The sequence below is a fragment of the Astyanax mexicanus genome, chromosome 9 (assembly GCF_023375975.1).
Source record: "Astyanax mexicanus isolate ESR-SI-001 chromosome 9, AstMex3_surface, whole genome shotgun sequence".
Classification (NCBI taxonomy): Eukaryota; Metazoa; Chordata; class Actinopteri; order Characiformes; family Acestrorhamphidae; genus Astyanax; species Astyanax mexicanus.
The window spans coordinates 16,833,254-16,854,392 of record NC_064416.1 but is presented as its reverse complement, the minus strand read 5'-3'; the positions used below and the strand labels follow the sequence as shown (position 1 = coordinate 16,854,392).

The following is a 21,139-nucleotide window of genomic DNA, read 5'->3' as shown; positions in this document are numbered from 1 at the left end:
TCGGTTTATCATGTGATGAAGGATATTGATTCTTTCCATTCTGTTCTCCAAGCTTGTTTAAATCAGCAGCTTCTGACAGCATTCCAAACATTTTAAGTGGTGTCAAACTGATTTCCAGTAGTTGTCAGCATTCTACACAATCCTGTGTGAAGAGAGTTGAGAATATTTATATTGGAAAACTCAACACTCATAAGTGCTCACTTTGTTTTTGGTTGTTTAGAAGCATCTGCAAAGATCTTTATCTGATAATAAAGTATTAAATGCTGCTGGTGGAACAGTGACTGACTAGCCAACGCTGGCATTCACATCCATAATACAATTATAATACAGTTATAATACAATTTATATCATAATAAACTTCTAACAAACTTAAGAAGTCAGTTAAAAAGTCTGTGGTCAGTGTTAGTTTTAGCCCTGCAGGAATTACATTGTACTCTAACAATGCTAAGCTAACGTTTTTGAAGAACATTCTCTAGGTCCTATCTCTAGGTTCTTTGTCTAAGTTGCACTTGGTTAAACTCCCTGTTGTCCTGCCCTTTTTAATCCCCCCAAACAAACGATTATGATCAGTTCAGCCTCTAAATTGAACTACTTGTTTGTCTCATATCTATCTGAATAAGAGGTTCTGATTGGTCCCTCTGTATCTGTAATTTAGTGGACTATTCTGTGCCTGTTTGAATGTTGTTTTCATAGCAATTCTAAAAAAAAGTTTTATTCTGCATTGACTCCTTCAAATCTGTATTTAAATTGACTAGAAATGTTTATATTCTCAACAGAATGACTTTGGGGGTCACAGAAGCTTGGTGAATAAGTGGACCACCTTTCTAAAAGCTCGACTGATCTGCTCGGTTCCTGGCCTCAACGGCATCGACACACACTTCGATGAGCTACGTAAGTTCCTGTGCACTTAATATACTGCATATACATTTGAATGTACTGTACATATTGTAACATGTATGCTATAAAGCTCAGTTCTCATTTTTTTGGATTGGAATATGTTTTCAGAGGACATCTTTCTCATGAGCTCCAAGGACCCCAAAAACCCAGTCATCTATGCAGTGTTCACAACATCGAGGTACTCTGAATTAGGCTGCACCGAACAAAAGAGAAGATCTCACTTTTGTGTATCAGATTATCTGACTTTTTTTCATGTTTTCCACTCACAGCAATATCTTCAAAGGTTCAGCTGTCTGTATGTACAGCATGGCCGACATTAGGAGGGTGTTTCTGGGTCCCTATGCCCACAGAGATGGACCCAACTACCAGTGGGTGCCCTTCCTAGGAAGAGTGCCATACCCACGGCCAGGCACGGTAAGGCCTGCTTGGATACGTCTATTCATTTAAAGGGCCATTCCACCAAATGGGTGCCATTTGCTTGTTGTAACTCTTCCAAATTAAACTTTTTTTTTTTTTCTTTTTTTATATATTAAATATTCAAAACATGTACTCGTCAATCTCTGGCGGTTTACTTATTTTTTTATAAGGTTTATAGTTACATTTTCCTCAGTCCTGTTACCAAAACTCACGTGACATTTAAAAAGAACATTTAAAAGCAAAAAAATCTCAAAAAAGTCTTTATTTTAAAGAAATGGTTGACTGCATGTTTAAATAATTTTTATTTATGATAAAAAAATCACTATATATGCATGCACAATGTATTTTTCTAAAATATGCAAAGCCCTTTTTAACTCAAACCTATCATGCACTTTATAAAACAAATTGATAAATGATGAACCAAAGAGAATTAGAAAATAATTGGTTTACATTAACTAATATTCATATTAATAGAACAATAAACTCCAAACTCAATAGACTCTACTGCCTCTTCTTACTGGAACTCACTCCTGTTACTGCCACTCATTCCTGTTACTGTTACTGTTACTTTATGTTTTGACTAACAGGACTGAAAGTAGCAGGAATGCATTTTTTTTGCATAGGATTAGCGAAAACGTGAAAACTAGCTAAATTTATAGTAATTTAAACATGTAATATCCTGGGGACAACAATGGCAACGATTCAACAGAATATGCCTTAAATATTTAAGACAAATGGAAATGCATTTCACCAAGTAAAAATAAATTGTATATAAAAAATAACGTGTTTTAATCCCTTTTATCCTTCTAAATCAGTGTCCCAGCAAGACCTTTGGCGGATTCGAATCCACAAAAGATTTACCTGATGATGTCATCACATTCGCCCGAAGTCACCCAGCCATGTACAACCCAGTGTTTCCCATCAACAATCGGCCAATCATAGTCAAGACTGACGTGGATTACCAGTTCACTCAGATAGTTGTAGACAGAGTGGAGGCGGAGGACGGCCAGTATGATGTCATGTTTATTGGCACAGGTTTGTGTGTTGTGTTGTGTGTGTGTGTGTGTATTTGTAATTACATACTTATAAACAAGTCTTACACTGTTCCTGTCAGTAATTGTATGTTTACAATCAACACTGCGACAGACTCCCTGCATTATTGTGCATTATCTCATAGTTGATTAAAGGCTTTTGGACATTTTATTCATAATAGCATTGCAAGATTGAACTGACACGCTTAATTAAAGAGTTGTTGGTTGTCTTTCTTTTTTTTTTTTTTTCAGATGTCGGTACGGTTCTAAAGGTGGTATCGATTCCCAGAGGCACTTGGCACGACTTGGAGGAAGTCTTGCTGGAGGAGATGACTGTGTTCAGGGTATGACCAACTCTTTCCAAAATCACCATTTGATCATTAGTGGTAATCTACAATGTGATCAGCCATAACAATAAAACCACTGACATGGATTGAAGCAAGTTGTATTTTTGATGTGATTCCTGTGACTTGGGCTTTACGTAGTGAACAGTCAGTGAGTCAGTCCTTGAAGTTGATGAGAATATGGGTCAACATAAAAATCTAAAAAAGAAAAAGTTTCTTTGAAAAGTATATACCCAATGTTTTCTAAGAAGGATAGCTACAGGGTCCCAAGGCTTAATGATACTTATTTGTATTGAGAGCTAGCCATATTATATACTCAAATGATACAGAATATCTACTGAAGAATCTACACATGTTCAAGGGAACTGTGTGTCCTGGACAAAACCTAGAAAGCTCTGAAATTTGTTTAGAAACAATAAAAGGTATCAATCTCCCAACAGTTGAAAAAATAAAACTGACAAATTTCACATGCAAGTTAGATTTGTGATTTAATAGCAGGCTAAACTAAGCTGAATTAAGGGCATTATGTATGGCTTAGAGGAGCATTATTTTCAGGTATGTTCATTATTTGCTTAGACAGTACTGTAGGCAATGGGAGGTTAATGTAAATTTAATTTAAAACAGTTAAGTAACCACTTTTGGCCCTATTTTAGGTACATAAATAGTTCTATGTTTGTTTGTGCAGGCATTATAAGCTTACTATAACGTTTGTCAGCTGTTAATATTGTTGTATTGTGTTTTTGACATTCATTTAATGCAAAAGGTGTCTAAATATGTGTTTGAATGTTATTAAAAACTCTTAAAGAATTTAAGACTTAAAAAAAACACTAAGGATGCCCTTGGTTTTGAACAAGTGGTTTTAAAAGCAGCTTTAGGGGTTCCTTTACAGTTTCAAATAAAAAAAAAAAACACTAAAAGATCTTCAAGGAACATATACTGTTCTTTTAACAATGACTCGTGTACTGAAACCCTTTTTAACTCAATGTTAAAAGTATATTTTATTGAGGAAAATGATTGGCTTTCTTCTGTTTGAAACCCCTTAAGGTACTTTGAGAAACCATCAATAACAGTTTTTTTAGAAGACAAATGTTTGCTGAATTTTTTTTTAAAGCAACTTCAGAGTTCAGTTTTTGCAGGAATATCAAGCTTACTGTAAAGTATGTTAACTTTTAATATTGTTTTAGTGTGTTTTTGCCATTCATTTAATGGAGAAGCTGTCTTAATTTATCTCTGAATGGTATTAAACCACTTTAAGACTTTAAAACTTTAATTTGCCCATACCTGAAAGTCCCCTCAATTGGCCAAGTGATTTTAATGTTATGGCCAGTCAGTATATTAGTTACATAGCACATTAGTGCATTATTTCTGTATCCTTTTTTATATATAATATGATAGTCACATTTCAGGAATAAACTTCATCTGAATCATTTCTGTGAACAGTTCCTCGGTTCACACTTCATTTACTGCTTTATTTTACAGGAACCAACTGCTATAACCGCTATGGAGCTGTCTACAAAACAGGTAACCACAATTTAATATCCAGCATAACTCCAAACCTCGAACAGATAATCACATAATCTCACAAAAGCAGCAGGAAAGGAGGGCTTTCCCTAGTATGAACTGTGCTAGACAGAATGGGTCCACTGGGAGACCGGCCACAGCCTGGACGTCAAGCAGCTACACCAGTTTCTGTTGACAGGAGTGATGTAGCGCTGCTAGATTTATCATGTACCACAAAACCCAGCAGCCCTGACCCGAGGCTGTATCTCTTCTCTCTCTCTCTCTCTCTCTCTCTCTCTCTCTCTCTCTCTCTCTCTCTCTCTCTCTCTCTCTCTCGATCACCCCCTCTTATACACTCATCCAAATACGTACACACACTAAACACACATAGCTTTTTTTTTCTACATAACACACACCAGAGGCTCCTGTCACACTTATTCAAGTAACGCAGTAACATACGGTTCTACCATTAGTGGTTTCTATGTCTCTCCCTCTCTCTCTCTCTCTCTCTCTCTCTGTTTCTCACATACACACACACACCTTTCCCGTTGATTCAGAGCTTAAGGACTGCAGTGTGTGCAGCTGCGATTCCTCCTCCCAGCCGTGTGAATAATCAAGCCGACACTGAAAGGTTATCTGAGTGAATCTATAATTAAACACTCGCACACAGACTGTCAGACTAAAGTTCCTGCTCACCAGGTCCATCAGACATTCACTGAAATAACAGCCATTAACCAAGAAATCAAATGAGGAAACGCTAGAAGGCTTTAGTGTGGTTGCATTACCGCTGAGGAGCAAGTAGGCCTACACTGTTAAAAGTATAACAGTGACTAAAGATCCTTTGAGGAACCTTCAAGAATGCTTAAGGGGCTTCAAGAAAATCAATCTTCTCTTAAAGCACCTTTAAAAGTTCCTTCTCAGTTTCAAATTAAAGAACCCCTAAAAGTACTTTAAAGAATATATACTGTACTATACTTTTAACAATGACTTGGGTACTGAAACCCTTTTAATTTATGATTAAAAGATCAAGTTTGTGTAGCTGCGCGGAAAGCAATCAGGAAGAAATGGCTTAAGCCTGAAGCACTATCAATTAGAAATTGATATGATGTAACTTGCGAAATCTATATAATGGAAAGAATAACCTTCTCTGTTCGGCTTCATTTCTTTATATTTATTTCTTTTATTTGACTGTTGTATATAAATGTAAAAAATGAATCATATAGTAATATAAAATGCTGTCATATTGATATGTGATTCAAAATAATAAAGAAAAAAAAAATGTCCTTGAGGAATGTTTTGAGGTTCTTTCGTTTGAAACCACTTAAGGAGGAAATGAAGAACTGTCAAGAAAAGGGTTTTAAAGGGAAAATGTTTAATGAAGGTTCCTTAAAACACCCTAAGTGTTTTTTTTTTTTCATTTTTAAAAAGAAAAACTTGCAAAACCTCATCAAGGATCTTGTCATTTTGTAATAAATACATCTCCCTATAACTGACACTGATTGGTTTGTAGAATGTTGTCACATGATGGCATATTGATTTTCCTATGGGCCAAAATCGATGCCCGTTTGGGTGCTTGTGTATCCTGCAGCAGAATAAGCTTGACCGAATCCCTTAGGATTCCTTTTGTTTCTGTATATAAATAAGGCTTACTGTACAGTTGCCATACTCTATATTAGATGGACTATTTTGCTAAAAGTATCTACTCACCTGTATTGCATCTGATGATGCAAGCGTTGTAAGAGCTGTTCAGAAACATATTCTATGAAGCTCGTTGTTTAAATAATACCACTGACAGTTGACTGTGGAATATTCATTAGTGAGGAATTTTACAACTGGATTTGTTGTACAGGTGCTGGATCCCACCAAGGTACCACTGAGCTCTTGAGAGCAATCCATTCTTTCACTAATGTGTGTAGAAGCAGTCTGCATGTGTAGGGGTGTGGTTTTATACACCTGTGGCCATGGAAGTGATTGGAACAACTGAATTCAATGATTACCATTGTTTACTTGGTTTGATTAAATAATTAATACTTTGCCTGTCTCTCCACAGCAACAGCTCTACTTGGGATCTTCTATCGGGGTTTCCCAGATGCCCCTGCATCGCTGTGATGTTTATGGAAAGGCCTGTGCTGAGTGCTGCTTGGCGCGAGACCCTTACTGCGCCTGGGATGGCTCCCAATGTTCCCGATACTTTCCCACTGCCAAGAGGTAAGCAGTGGTCACAGATAGCTTAGTCTGACCTAAACCTGAAACTGCACCTAGCACCCTTCTAGAACTCTGCAGGAGGTTGGGTTATGCTGGGAATGCAAAATGGGAAAATATAGAATTGCATGCCGTGTGCCAAGGATTTTGAAAACACTTAACAATATGTTTTGACATAATCTGAATCTGGAAGTTCTTTTATTTGTGTCAAAATCTCATGGTGAAAGCTCTAACATGACTAAAAAACTAAAAAAAATATATTGACTTCCACTAAAAGTCATTTAGAGTCATAACTAGATTTAGAGCCATTATGCAGTACCTGCTAAGTGAAAAACTATTCTGCAAATCTGTATTAGCAGCTTTTAAAGGGCATGCGAAGTGCATTTGTTATGTAAGTGTTTCAGAGATGCTCCCATGCAGTGAAGCCCCTCGTAGATACACAAGAACCCCAGGCTTCGTTTCTGTCCAAAACGGCTTGGCCGCACTATAGAAGCTTCAGTAAACTGACTGATGAACAGTGAAACTAACAGGAACATTCAGTCTCTCTGGGAGTATTTATCAGCCAATCTGAATCCATGGTTGAAAGCTGGATGTTGCCTGTAGCTACACACTCAGTTAGTGTCTCAAATATGTTCATCTGTGTTGAAGAGCAGGCAGACCTTTAGTCATTTTTTTAAGTATTTAGGCCGTTCTTTAGAATTGCAAAATCTTCAGCATAATGTTATTTTACCAATCGAGTGTTGAGTTACTATTGGTTGATTTCTGGCATAGTCATCAACTACATGTTTCTTTCAATGGGAAATATTCCCATTCAGAATGCTGTATAGTCCAGAACTAGCCTTAATCTATTACATTACATTGCGTAATGTAGAGGACAAAAGAGGACATAGAAGTTTAAGACAAAAACAAACATTTTAGACAGGGACTAAAGGAGGCCAAAGTGAATAGTGGGATAGAGGAGGAAAAGAGGAGAAGAAGGAAATGAGGTTAGAAGTGGTTGGTTTTTCAGAGGTGTTAGGAGAGCTCTGTCTTTAGGAGTTTCTTAAAGGTAGTGAGTGATGCTCCTGCTCTGGTAGTGGAAGGTAGTTTTTGGAAAACTATGTAGGAGAACAGTCTGGATTGTTTGGTGTAAATGTTTGGCCAAACTAAGCAACGTTCACTAGAGGAGCACAGTGGCTGGGAGATAACATAGACCTTTTTTTAAATAATTTTATTTAAAAACTTTCCGCTTCTCTTCGAGCTCTTCGGTTCTGATACATCAGCTCACAGATGCCTTGTGCTGCAGACATCACCGTAGGAGTGATGTGGGGAGAGAGCGCCAATTGTGCTCCCTCTAAGCACCAGCAGTTTGATGGCAAAGCTGCATGAGCGGGGGTACGAACCTGTGACCGCTTTAGACCGCTGGATCACTTGGCACCCCATAACATAGACCTTTAATTAATTTCCAGGGAACCAAGATAAGGCCTTATGATGAATGCATTTAGCAACTTCAAGTAGCCAACTTTGCTGACGCAGATGAGCAAATGCAAACAGACTGCTTATCTTGTCCCTGTAGAGATGCCTACTGTATTTCCAAAAGAATAGGACTCTCAGAAGCAGATAAAAAAGCAACGATTAAAACCATGCTTAATGCCAGGCTCTCAATAGTGGAGCAGTGGTACTGTTTTTTTTTTTTGGAACGATGGTATCTATCTCTATCCAATTCTTTCGGGATGAGTTGTGGATGAGGTGGGGTGGTGATCATCCAACATCTTGACCTCACTAACACTCCTACAGCATTGCCTCAAAACCTCTTTTTTTTGTCCACATAGTGTTACATGTACAGGACATCCATCTTAGACTGGGTGAGACATCCTGTGAATGAAAGATGGGCCCCAAATTCTAGGAAACCATTTGAGCTTAGAAGTGCTGTATGTAGCGAATGTGAAAAGCATGTGCTGCTCACTTGTTTGCATATGCTCTAACTATGTACTCCTGTTTGTGTGTGTGTGTGTGTGTGTGTGTGTGTGTTTGTGTGTGTGTAGGAGGACTCGACGCCAGGACATCAGGAATGGAGACCCTCTAACCCAATGTTCTGACCTCCAGCACCATGGTAAAACAGCTAGCTTTATGTACACTAGCATAATACTTAGCTAGGCTATATAGCTAACCCCTATTCAGTGTTATATAGCCCACCCACACTACTAAGATCACAGAGCACAAACTTTATCACCTTTTTACATCCACATTACATCCTTCCGTTTTTCCTAAATGAGGAAACTTCAGCCCTTAAATTTGTAGCACGTTAGCATGAAGCTAAGCTAACCCTTCCTCAGTGTTTTACAACTTAACCTACCCACACTGCAATGATCATAGAGCACAAGCTTCACCATTTCGTCACTTCGACATCCACCTCAGATCTTATATTGTCATTAGATGTAATGTGTAGCTTTAAAAAGGCTTTTAATTAGCTTAGCGAACACCCAAAATAAAGTTTAAGACATTTTTTACAGACTTTTTACAGCTGGATCAGAGGCATGATATGTAAAAGCATGCTCCCCCAACAGCCACACCGCCCCAAACACACACACACACACAAACATACACACACACATTTGCACCCAGGGACCACACGGATTTCCAGAACTCCATGTCAGAGACCACTGTGGTCTCACACACACTTACACACCTTATTACAGTGGCAGAGCAGGCCAGCAGAGCTGCGCACTGACGTTTCACAGCCATGACTTAAAAAAAAGAGGATGGAACGAACAGAGAGAGAGGGAAAAAAAGGGAAAAACAAATGAAAAGATGAGGGATGGATGGATTTTAAATGAGTACCACATGGAAAGACCTGCTCATACTCATAGGAATTCTCATAGGAATATTTTGGTCACTTTTCCATTGCAGGGCCAAAGGGTTACCGAGGCCACACTGTACCACTTCATGCTGGTTACAGTTTCTTTTTGTTTTGCTGGCAAATTAGGACTAGGAAGTACAAATAGAGACTTATTATAATAATTATAAGACAGTTGCTGTTGTTAGATGAATCTAGTCTCATTTCTGCTCTCATTTTATTTCTGAAAAGAGTTAGCAAGCTAGCACGATAACTGTTTAATTGATCGTCCAAAATGGAAAATGTATTCTACAACTGCAAACCAAGCAGCCAAGAGGCTCATTGTAACTCTGGAGGAGCTGCAGAAATCTAGAAAGAAACAGCACAGATTCTTTCTAAATTTCTGCAGCTCACTGATTTGTAGTGGATAACAGCACCAACACCTCAGTGCACCAATGTTACAATTCTCCATGCCCATAAACCCCTGGATCTGCAGCCTTTATATATGGAGGAAAAATGAATAACCAAAATCAAAGCTAAACTACACTAAAATAAACTAATCTAAACAAGTGTGATAGTGATGTTGGCTTCATCCAACACCACTACCGCATAATTAACATGCCAGCAATCAGCATACCACAGCACTAGCAAGGCTCATCTATCCAGTAAGTAGATGCCAACATCATTAAGCCCTTCTTAAGAATGGTTCTCTGGAGTCAGCCTGCTTTTGTGTGAAAAAAAAAAACACCAGAATGGTTACCTTAGAAATGGTTAGCTCAGCCCTGCAGTGGACAAGTGGCCTATGATGGTATTCTAGATGTATAGCCACATCTGAGAGCCTGAAACTCGGTAATGAGAAGGGATTTTGTGACATATGTATGGCTATGCATGTGCTTATGTATGTGTGTGTGTGTGTGCATGAGTGTGTGTGTCCATCCCTATTCATGGTTTGAATTACTGGCTCATATCCTCGGCACTGGAGACTCACTATGTGAGAATGAACATGGAATGAACATTGGAATGAACATGGACACATTCATATGAAGCTCACATTCAGGCACATACACAGGCCTTTTACACAGCCAAACCACATACCCCACTCAAACTGCGACCTTTGTGTGCTGTCTTGAAATAAAAATGTTCTCTCTTTCTTTCTCTCTCTCTTTTTGGTGAACAGATGAAGAGAATGGGGAGAACATGCTGCTGGATAGGACGGTGTATGGGGTGGAGAACAGCAGCTCTTTCCTGGAGTGTAGCCCCAAGTCCCAGCGTGCGCTCATCTACTGGCAGTTCCAGAGACATGGAGAGGACAGCAAGCAAGAGGTGGGTCTTTTGTCCTTTGGACAAATGTATCATTACTCGTATGACCTGGTGTAGGGTACGACTGTGGCAAAAAATGGGACTGGACTCTTTCCCAAGACCAAACCCAAGACATTGTATTAATCATAATTGCATCAATATGCATGAATATTTTGTTAATCCATTGAGGATTCAAACCTTCAGGAGCAAGCATGTGTCGAAAACACAGCAAACTAAAAAAAACTAAAAAAGGACCCTCAACCCCTACTTTTCCCCAAAGATTTATGAATTCAGTCAAGTATTACAAAGCTAGCAAACCAATAAAACAAAAATCGAGATTGTTTGGATGGTCTGAACATGATGTGATATGTTCTTCCAGATCACCAAAAGGGAGGAACCCTAAACATCTCAGTTTTGTGTCATCTTTTAAAAGAACAAGTGCCCCAAGTGGCCAATCATGGATTCACCTTCACCTAAAAAAAAAAAATCTAACTCCAACACACAAAACAAGCAGAAACAGACACTGGAAAGAAATATGGTGACTAAGGATCATAACAGTACACAAAGTTCAGTACCAGTTCAGTTCAGTTTACATTCTGATTCAAACCAGACCTGTACCACAGTTGGGTATGTGTTCACTACAATGTGTGTTCAGAGTAACCTAGGTTTCTTAAAAAAAAAACAGGCTTGCAAGTTAGTTTGTTCTGGGTACAGCCTGTAGTGTGTTAACTAAGCAGTAAAATGTAAGTATTGGCATGGTTGATGTTTTACATATACCAGCTGTTCAAAAATATCAACATATCATCCTCACCTGATCCACCATGATTTCATTAGTTGGCAATAAGTTGGCAAATGTCTTGGCACTTTGATGTCTGAAATATACTTTCAGTCAAAAGTATCTCTGTAAAGTAATCTCTGCATTCTGTAAATGCATTTCTGCATTTTAGATTAATACTAAAGTCATCCATATTATGAAGAAAAATACTTAATCCTCAAATGCTGTCACAAAGACCATCAAAAATGTTATGATGAAACTGGCTCTCATCAGGACTGCACCAGGAAAGAAAAATAAAAACAACAGTTACCTCTTTTGTACAGGATAAGTTCATCAGAGTTACCATCCTCAGTAATCGCAAGTTATTAACAGCACCCCAGATGAGAGCCACCTACATTTTTGTTTAACACTTTTAAGTTGACTTCATGATTCATTATGTTCCTTTGTAGTCTAAACGATTTCAGTATTCATTTACAATGTAGGAAAAAAAAAAAAAAAAACGTTGAATGAGAAGGTGTGTCCAAATCTTTGACTGGTACTTTACATTTATGTTGTTTTTTGTTAGTTTATGCAACAGTAAGAGATAAAGAAAGAAAAACTAAAGAAAGAAAACTAAATGTAAACCCAATACAGTTCCCATAATGCTATGCAAATCTACACTTTACTTGCTACAGCTCAAGGTTTTTGGGGTCAATTTGTTTTTGTCCACTGAATAGACACCCTTATACATAGTCATACTGTATGTACATAGTATTGTGTACAGTGTATTCTCAGCTTTGGTACAAATACACATACCACTCTGTTACACCTCTATGTTTTAAACTGTAAAAGCTTGGGAACACCTAGAAACCACAAAAAAAAAAAAAAAAAAAAAATCTATGTTGGCTGCATTTGATGATATCCTCTCTGGTACCATTCCACATAAGTGCAACATCAGGTAATCCTTGAACCTAGGCTTTGGTTGGGACGACAGCCCCCACTAGTGGCAGGGTGGGTAATAATAAAAAAGTAAAATAAGTATTGGAAAGCAGACACAGACAAAAGAAAAAAAATGCCTTAAGTGTTGGGCAGACACTACAGCACCATTATTGAATTTGCAACGTCTTTGGTCCCAAAAAGCTATGGGTCACATCTCAACTCGAATGGTTCCACTATACAGGACTGGTAACCAGTAGAGTTTTCTAATCCATAATGTGTACCCATGTCTTTGTGTCCATTTAGATAAAGGCAGATGAGCGAGTGATGGGCACTGAGCAGGGTTTGCTGATCCGAGCTCTGCTGCAGAAGGACTCGGGCGTATACTACTGCCACGCCGTTGAGCACGGCTTCATCCAGACGCTCCTGCGCCTCACCCTGCACGTCATCCCCGCCGACCAACTGGACGAGCTGCTTCACCGAGAGCCACCGGACACCGGCCGGACGCCCCACGCCAAACTGTGGTACCAGGACTTCCTATCCCTCATCGACCCACCCAGCCCCAACAGCGTGGACCAGCTGTGCGAGCAGGTGTGGAAGAGGGAGCGGAAGCAGCGACGGCAGAAGGCCCACCTGCTGCAAGCCAGCCAGTCCCACACCACCCATCTACTGCACACCGGCCAACAGCACGCCAGCAAGTGGAAGCTCCTGCAGGAGAGCAAGAAGGGACGCAACCGCAGGATGCACGAGACGCAGCGGGCGCCCCGCAGTGTGTGAGCCCGAGAACATAGAGATAAACACAGACTGAACTATCCAATCTAAAAACAACAGACAAGACTTTGCAGACTGTGACGCTGAAGACAGGGAGAGAGAGACAGGCAATGTTATTGCAACGTTCCAGCTCTCCTGCAGAGCGCGTGCGGAGGAATGTTTACCTCTTTAGACTCAAACTCTTGACTCCAGGAGCAGCCAGTGGAAAAAATTCCCTCACACACAGACTGGACAGCGACGTCCAGCAATAATATTCTGTAAATATTACGCAGAATAAAAGGAACGTCTTTCAGACAGGCCTCTGCCGAAGCTCTGGCCGGCTGGGTGAGGAACATCATAGATCATAGATCATAGATAGAACAGAAGAAGTGAAACCATCGACGACCATCTTTATAATCTTCCTTAAGATTAAGCACACTCCCAGTGCACATATACTGCGTACGAGACCTCTTCCGTTTCAGTGTATTTTAAGGGTGTGTTTTAACCTAAAAGATATACAGTACTGTGAACAAAAAAAAGAGAACAACCCATGGAGTCCTTCATTTTTTTTGTATTTAATATGAACATGTGAACAGTATATTTGGTCTTTGTTTGAACAGTCTTAAGACATGGAGGTAATATAAAGAAACACTTGATGTAGTGGTATCACCATACCTGTGAAGCATGGTGGTGGAAACATCATGCCTCATGGAGGTCTTGGCAAATTATCCACCATATACATGTCATGTCATTCCTGCTGAAACATCACACAGCTGAAAGAATTCTGCATTGAGAAGTGGGAAAACACTAGCTTAGAGTCAATGGTTACATTGGAAATACCGACTTGATCTGAGATACTTAGACAAGGACAAATTATGATGGCTAAATCTAGGTCTCATGTCTGTTTCAGCAGTTGATGGCTGATCAGTGTATTACTTCCATCTCTTAATAGTGTTAATATGAAGATCAAATGTCCATGTTTTTTAAATATGTCAAAGAAACAGATTTTCATGTAGGGTCCTATTTTTTTGACATGATTTATACTGTATGTATGTATCCATTGGTCAAAGCTGAGAGACAAACCAAGTCACTACAGAGTCTAGAGTCTACAGTCATCCTCTCTACAGCTCTCAGTTCTCCTCATCCTCCAATCCAGTTTTTTTGTCTCGTTTTGTTTTATTTTCAACCATCAAAGCAGAAATCGTCCCCGATCATCAATGGATAATGTGTGTTCCTCCTCTGAATAAGCTCTTTCAGCACAAATACATGTTTCAGATATATTTTAGATGAATATTTAAATTTTGTCCTTTTTTGTTCGTCAGAGTTATATCTAATACTGCATAATAGAGAGTTATTTTATTAAAGGGGTTTCTGCATTCTCTCACTCAAACTGCTGCATTTAGGGGTGCAGGGGGGGTGTAAATAAACATTTTTTTGTACTCGATTTCCCTCAATAGCTTCCAAGCACAAGCTGCTGGTGGACATTGCTTAATCCTTGTATGTGAATCACAACGGTCTAGTAAGTGGCACATCTTCAGTGTGGTGTTGTATGTTCAAGTAAGGGATGTTTTAATTTTTTATTTATGATATGTTTTGAGTCACGAACTTTAAGGAGGGGGTGTTTTTCTTGTTTTCTTAATTGAAAGGAATCGAGCGATTAACTTTTAGCTTCTTGTTTTTCCTTTTTTTATTATTATTATTTTTTTTAACCAATAAATGGTTCTGCCTTTAAATGGTTTTGCGAGCGATGCCGTAGAAGAACCACATTTGGTTTTAATAAAGCATACCACACATTTTCATTCATTAAGTCTTTAAGACAAGCTCTTGAGATTGCAGCAGTGTGTGGTCAAGCATTGTCCTGTTGGAACACCATGATGCAATTCTGAGTCATTACATATATGACACAAAAAACGACCAAGCTATTTTTTAAATTATTTTTATCATTTGAAAGGTTTTTTTACATTCACCCACATCTCTATGACAAACATGAGCCACTTTTTTAGCCCCAAAAGTGCTTCTTTCTATGGCATCCCTCAATCGACCATTTGAAGCAACTTTATATTAAAGACTGTAGATGATAAAAAAAGAAGCCCTCATAAGATCTTCATTCATTTTCCTATCTTATATTTATTCCTGTGTTCTAAGTTTCATCTGATGCACAGCTGTACTCAGCAGCCCATGTGGTATGCCAGGCTATTTTTAAGACACTTAGCCTGAAGTGTAATCTGGAGTCTTTCATTTGGTAAACAGCAAAAGCTCTTCTGTTCTGATGCCTCTGCTATTCCCAGGCAGTCCTTGATATGGGTCAGAGAAAGCGAGAGCCGACGCAAGCGGCGTTACGTAAGGGAGGGTTGCGATTGTCCCTGCAGTGCACTGAGAGATGAAAACAGGACAGCTTTAAGGCCTCTTTTTTAGGGAAGGCAATAAGATATTGGACACAACCAGGACAAGATCTTTCCATACACTCATGAACATAAAGGTTTTCTTGGGCCGTGCCATAAAAGAACCACCTTTGGATCCATAAAGCAACACTTTCTAATATTGTATTCATACATACTGTACATCACTTTTACAACACAAAGCCTCATGCAACAAAATCTTACTAATATTTGTATACGTTTTAAGACATAAATAGCCTATTTCAGATTTGTGATGTGTTTTAAAACCACAGAGTTTTTCACAGTCCTGCTCTTACACTCACCATCAAAGAATGAGGGCAAAAATAGTTGCACCCAGAAGGAAGGGTTGGATTGCAATGCTATTTAAAAGGAAGATATAAGTTGCCAGGAGCAATAAATTATTGCAAACTATTATTTTTTGAGAAATACAGGGGTTGGACAATGAAACTGAAACAACTGGATTTAGACCACAATCATTTATTGTCTCGACGGACAGTTCTGGTGGAAACAGGAGAATTGAGGTGCACATTGAATTCTACCGTAATTTGGGCAGCCGTGGTTTTATGTTTTTTTTGGATACAATCCAGGTCCGCCCGAACATCTCTTTCAGACAGCTACCTCTTGCATCCACAGTTAATCCTGTTGGATGTGGTTAATCCTTCTTGGTGGTATGCTGACATTACCCTGGATACCGTGGCTTTTGATACATCACAAAGACTTGCTGTCTTGGTCAGAGACGTGCACCAACAATTTGTCCTCTTTTGAACTCTGGTATGTCACACATAATGTTGTGTGCATTGCAATATTTTGAGCAAAACTGTGCTCTTATTATGCTAATTGAACCGTCACACTCTGCTCTTACTGGTGCAATGTGCAATTAATGAAGATTGGCCACCGGGCTGCTCCTATTTAGCCATGAAACCTCCCACACTAAAATGACAGGTGTTTCAGTTTCATTGTCCAACCCCTCTACATTCAGACCATTAATATGTTCAGGTCTGTGGTGCATGTATGTGCAGTAGATATGTGGACAGTAGTCTTTATACTAGTATTGTCCTGTTGAAATAGCAGGACCTTATTAACATTACAGGTGCCTGTAAAGAATACCATGACACCAGACTTTCTGGAAATGTGACACCTGACAAGAAACCATTGATCTTCATGGTGTCTTCATACACAGATTCGTTGTTGTTTCCACCAAAACAAAAGCTGGATTGTCTGAAGATGAGCCGCTGCCAATCTGAGTCACACCATGACATGTTTATTCCTACTGGGCGCATTCATGTTTTCACAGTTTGTGCATATTAATCAATCCTATTGTCCTTGTAAATTGTAACTTGAACAATTCCCATCTAAGAAAAAGTTAGTTAATGTCTCAATTATCATGATTAATGGTCTAAGTGGGTTTTAGGAATATTTTTCTGTCGGTAAATAAGGCCCAAAGTTCTTTATGGAGCCAAAAGATTGTATTTTATGGCATTGCTAAAAGACACATTTGAAGCATCCTCAATCTTAAAAGTGTAGGCCAACTTTACAGTTCATTTCTTTTGGTTTATTAATAATAATAATAATAATAATAATAATAATAATAATAATAATAATAATAATAATAATAATAATAATAATAGTTATATTGTTGTTTTCTTCAGCTGCCGCACAAACACACGAGCACCCAAGCACACGTAGGCACACCAGAATGTAGCTGTGAACTTACTGTACAATATTTTGGGAAGAAATATTCATAAAGGTCCAATGCCAATGTGTAGAAACTGCATGTGAATGCCCTTTTATCCACACCACTCCTTTCTCTAGCGTTTACAGTAGCTAGCTAGTAATGTTGTAAGTGCCACGTCTGACTGTAGGCACCAGAGCAGTCCACAGTTACAGTTACAAATACAGTTACCGAGGTGTACATACTCCTACTCGTAGATATGTGACAAATACAGTGTTCGCTAAGGGCTGCACTGCTGCCTATGGTACTCTCTGTCTCTCTCCCACTGTAGCACTGCAGTTTGGTTTTATATATAAACTACAGTTACCTGGAGTTTCACCAGTGGGACTTAGGTATTGATAATAATACTGTTTCAGTACAAAATTACTAATGGAAAGTATACGGTCACATGATGTTCAGACAGAAAAAAAGGACACTTCTGTCAACCAACAAAACGTTTGGGTCTAACTGGAATGAACAGAGGGAGAAAGAAAAGAACGGTGAGAGAAAAAAAGAAAAAATGCTGCTGTAAATTATTTGTTTTGGCATGTATTCTGCTGATCTAATAAATGTCTCTTGTAAGAAGCTGCTCGGCAGAGGTGGACTGGTGTGTTCTTGTTCAGATTTGGATTGGCAGGTTGGACGGGTTCACACTGATCTCATTGACGCACTCGACTGACTGTTTTTCTTTCCTTGAAGAGAAAATATACTTTTTAACTTCTGTATGACGGTGTTACATATTCATATAACAGCTAAAAGCATAGCTTTTAAAAGCATTTGTATTTGTCACCTCTGTTCAGCAAAATCTGAGGTCTTTATTTTTCTAATACAAAGAACATGCACTCTTCCATCCAATGTTTCAAAGAATTGGAACATTGAGGCCAAACTTTTTATTTCTGCAGAAGATTGAAAACATTTGGGCTTTTATTTTCATGGATCTGACACAGTTCAGAATATAGTAACTTTTGTCTAAAACCACCCATTTTTCTAGTGAGCAAAATGTATTCTAGATGTATTGGAACAGATCAACTTAAAATAGACTAACATGAAGACTTAATATTGAGTTTCAAACCCTTTGCTTGCAATAACTGCATCAAACCTGTGAGGCTAACATAATTGTAGGAATAACATAATAAAAAAACAAGGTAAAAAAAAGCTAATCAACAGACAGAAAACATGTTTAAACACAAAAAAAAAAAATAAGATAAATAAGATAAATAGAACTAAACTACATAAACAAGACTAAAGATAAGACTAGATATATAGAACAAAACTGATGAAACAGGAAACAGAAGAACTGAGACTAGACTATGGTCACAAAACACAAAAATTAAAGATGGGGCACACAAAGCATAGAAAAGTAATTTTATAGGACTACAAAAACTAAACAGGGTTAACTACACTAAGAAATCAAGAAACAACTGAGAACAGGCTGAGGCAACAAAAAAAAAAAAAAAACTCACACACTCAATAAAAGCACATGAAGCCCACAAAAAAACTCAGCAAAAATACTGAAGCAAAGGGGCTTATACACACAATGAGGGTGAGGAACACTTGGGGCTGGTAACAACGGGGCGGGGTAAAAAAAACAGGATAGATGGGAACACAAATGAGTAAGATGGGGCTGGGGTGGAGACAGGACAATAACACAAGGCCATGTGCAAATGGAGCACATGGGGAGAAAAACAAAATAACAGAACAGAAGACAGGAAAAAAAGAAAAATACACAAGACAGACATGGGCTTTCACCAACAGCCTCTTTCAGTTGGAGCTTGTTTTGGGGGGTTACTAGCTTCAGTCTCCTCTTTAAAAACATATGCTTTATTATATTTCAATTGTGTGTGAATTTTCATATGGAATATTATTACAATTTTTTTCAAAACCAAGCCCACCTAACCCACAATAAAAGGTCCTGCCACTCATGAGAAAATGTAACCGATCATTTAAAAGCTAAACAAATAGCACACCAATCAATGAAGACTGTTATATTTTACACAGTTTACAAAATATCTGTCATGTCTTAAGTTGGCAAGACAGAAAATAAGAAAAGATTTTAGCATTACTACTGCAGCACCCTTGTTAAATACCACAATACTGGGTATCTACAGTTATGGGATGTTCAGCAGGACTGGCACCTATTATACTTTAATTTGAGGTTACAAAAAAGAAACCAAAAGCTTGAAAATGAAAACTTGGTAAACAAAAATGGTCATGTCAAGTTGATAGTTTTTTAGATCTCTGATCTCTAAACATACATGGTAAAATTGTTCATGCTCTCTTAGTGCCTTTATTTTGTGTACAGCTGTTTTTTTTTTTTTTCACCAGGTATACATAAACTTACATTTCTGAAAATAAAAATGATAAAAAAATAAATAAAAATAGTGAGTTTTTTTTATTATACCAAATTGAAAACCTGGGGAAGATGGATCAAACCAAGAGCAAGCCTTTAAACCAAGCTGAATTGCTTGAGTTTGCACCAGGAGTGGCATATAGTTATCCAAAAGCAGTGTGTAAGACTGATGGAGATACCAACATACCAAGATGCATTAAAATGTTATTAAAAACAAGGGTTATTCAACCAAATATTGATTTCTGAACTATTGCTTTTTTGCATTTTTTACGGTCGGAAAGCTCTGCATCTTCTTTTGCTATATCAGCCATTTCTCATTTTCTGACAATATTTTTATTTGGAATTTGAAATTGTGTCCGTAGTTTATAGAATAAAACAACACATTTTACACAAATATTTACCAATAAATAGCAAAATCTGAGAAACTGATACAGAAACTGAAGTGGTCTCTTACTTTTTTCCAGAGCTGTATATCACCTGGTATACCTGCCCACACAGACAAGTTCAGTCTCTGTGTGTCTACTTACAACCAATGTGGTGTGCTCAGGTCTTTAGGAAGAATAAAACAAGTCTGCCATCTAGTGCTGGAGTGATCACCTACACTTCTTGTGATCTTGTAAACTTTTAGGAAGGGTCTTGTTGCCCTCTATTGGTGGGTTAAAGCAAATCACTCTGAATCTTTTACTGAACCAGTTTGTCTCTAATGTATAAACACTGCCACAGCAGCCTGCACTTATACCCGTAATAATTTCCCATTTTCTGTGTCTCATTTAGCTGTGATTAACAGTGTTTATGCTGTGTCAGCAGTGTTTGACTGCTGGGAGATACAGTGCCTTGCAAAATTGTTGAGCCCACTTAAAAAAAAGTCATCTGATTTGTTTGGGATTCAAATGACACTTTTTATATTTAGTGCTGCATATGTTGTTTTAAAATGCTGACCCTTAAAATGTGAGGTAGCTTTTAGTGGTGTGTAACCGTCTGAATTGGTTTTGCACTGTCTTGTTGAAAAATGTATGGACATATTCCTGGAATATATGTCTTCTTAAAGGCAGGATGTTTTGCTCAAAGATCTCAATGTACTTTTCTGCATTAATGCTGCTGGCTTTTGAACAGTCTGGATGGTACTTTTTGTCTTTGGTCTTCAGAACACAGTGATTTTTATGCAGTAAAATGTTTCCACTGTGTGATGGTCCATGCCCAACAAGTTGACACCATTTCTGGATATGGTTATCATAAGGGTTTTGTTTTTTTGCACAGTAAAGGGTTAAATTGCATCAGTGAATGATACTCTGAAGTACTGAAGAGTTTATTAAAGCTTTGCCAATCTCTTGTCCATGATTGACTTTCAACCATGTCTATCAGCTATTGTTGAATAACAGTTCTTGGTGCAGTGCAGTCTGAGGGACTGGAGATTGAAGGTGTTGAGCTTAGACTTGTGTCCTTGCTCTTTACACATTGAAATTTGTCCCAAATATAAAAAAATCTGTTACAATCTTTCTTTAAGAAACATAAAGGACTTCTGCTTCCGCTATGCAAGATTGAAGACGCTTGTAGTGTGTGCTCTGACCATATTATGTCTTTAACTGCCTGTTATGGAAATCTAAATCCACCTACGTACTCAGAAGACACTTCCATGATAACATGTTTGCAAAAGATGACCAGGAGGGAACCGAAAGCGGGGAAGGGTGACGATATAAAGACAATGCAAAAGCAATGCTACACTGGGAGTGAAAT

The 21,139-nt window shown here is 38.3% G+C and overlaps 1 protein-coding gene across 1 annotated transcript in view; it reads left to right on the top strand.

The window, feature by feature from the left end:
* sema3ab (sema domain, immunoglobulin domain (Ig), short basic domain, secreted, (semaphorin) 3Ab) overlaps positions 1-17,640 on the top strand; it is a 55,918-nt gene extending 38,278 nt beyond the window's left edge. The window contains exons 8-17 of the mRNA XM_015606257.3: positions 777-891; positions 1,006-1,075; positions 1,167-1,311; positions 2,130-2,349; positions 2,598-2,689; positions 4,169-4,210; positions 6,240-6,397; positions 8,416-8,483; positions 10,384-10,529; positions 12,502-17,640. Coding sequence (XP_015461743.2) covers positions 777-891; positions 1,006-1,075; positions 1,167-1,311; positions 2,130-2,349; positions 2,598-2,689; positions 4,169-4,210; positions 6,240-6,397; positions 8,416-8,483; positions 10,384-10,529; positions 12,502-12,972 — 1,527 coding nt within the window. The 3' untranslated portion in view covers positions 12,973-17,640. The remainder of the gene's footprint in view (positions 1-776; positions 892-1,005; positions 1,076-1,166; positions 1,312-2,129; positions 2,350-2,597; positions 2,690-4,168; positions 4,211-6,239; positions 6,398-8,415; positions 8,484-10,383; positions 10,530-12,501) is intronic.
* The last annotated feature ends 3,499 nt before the right edge of the window (positions 17,641-21,139 follow it).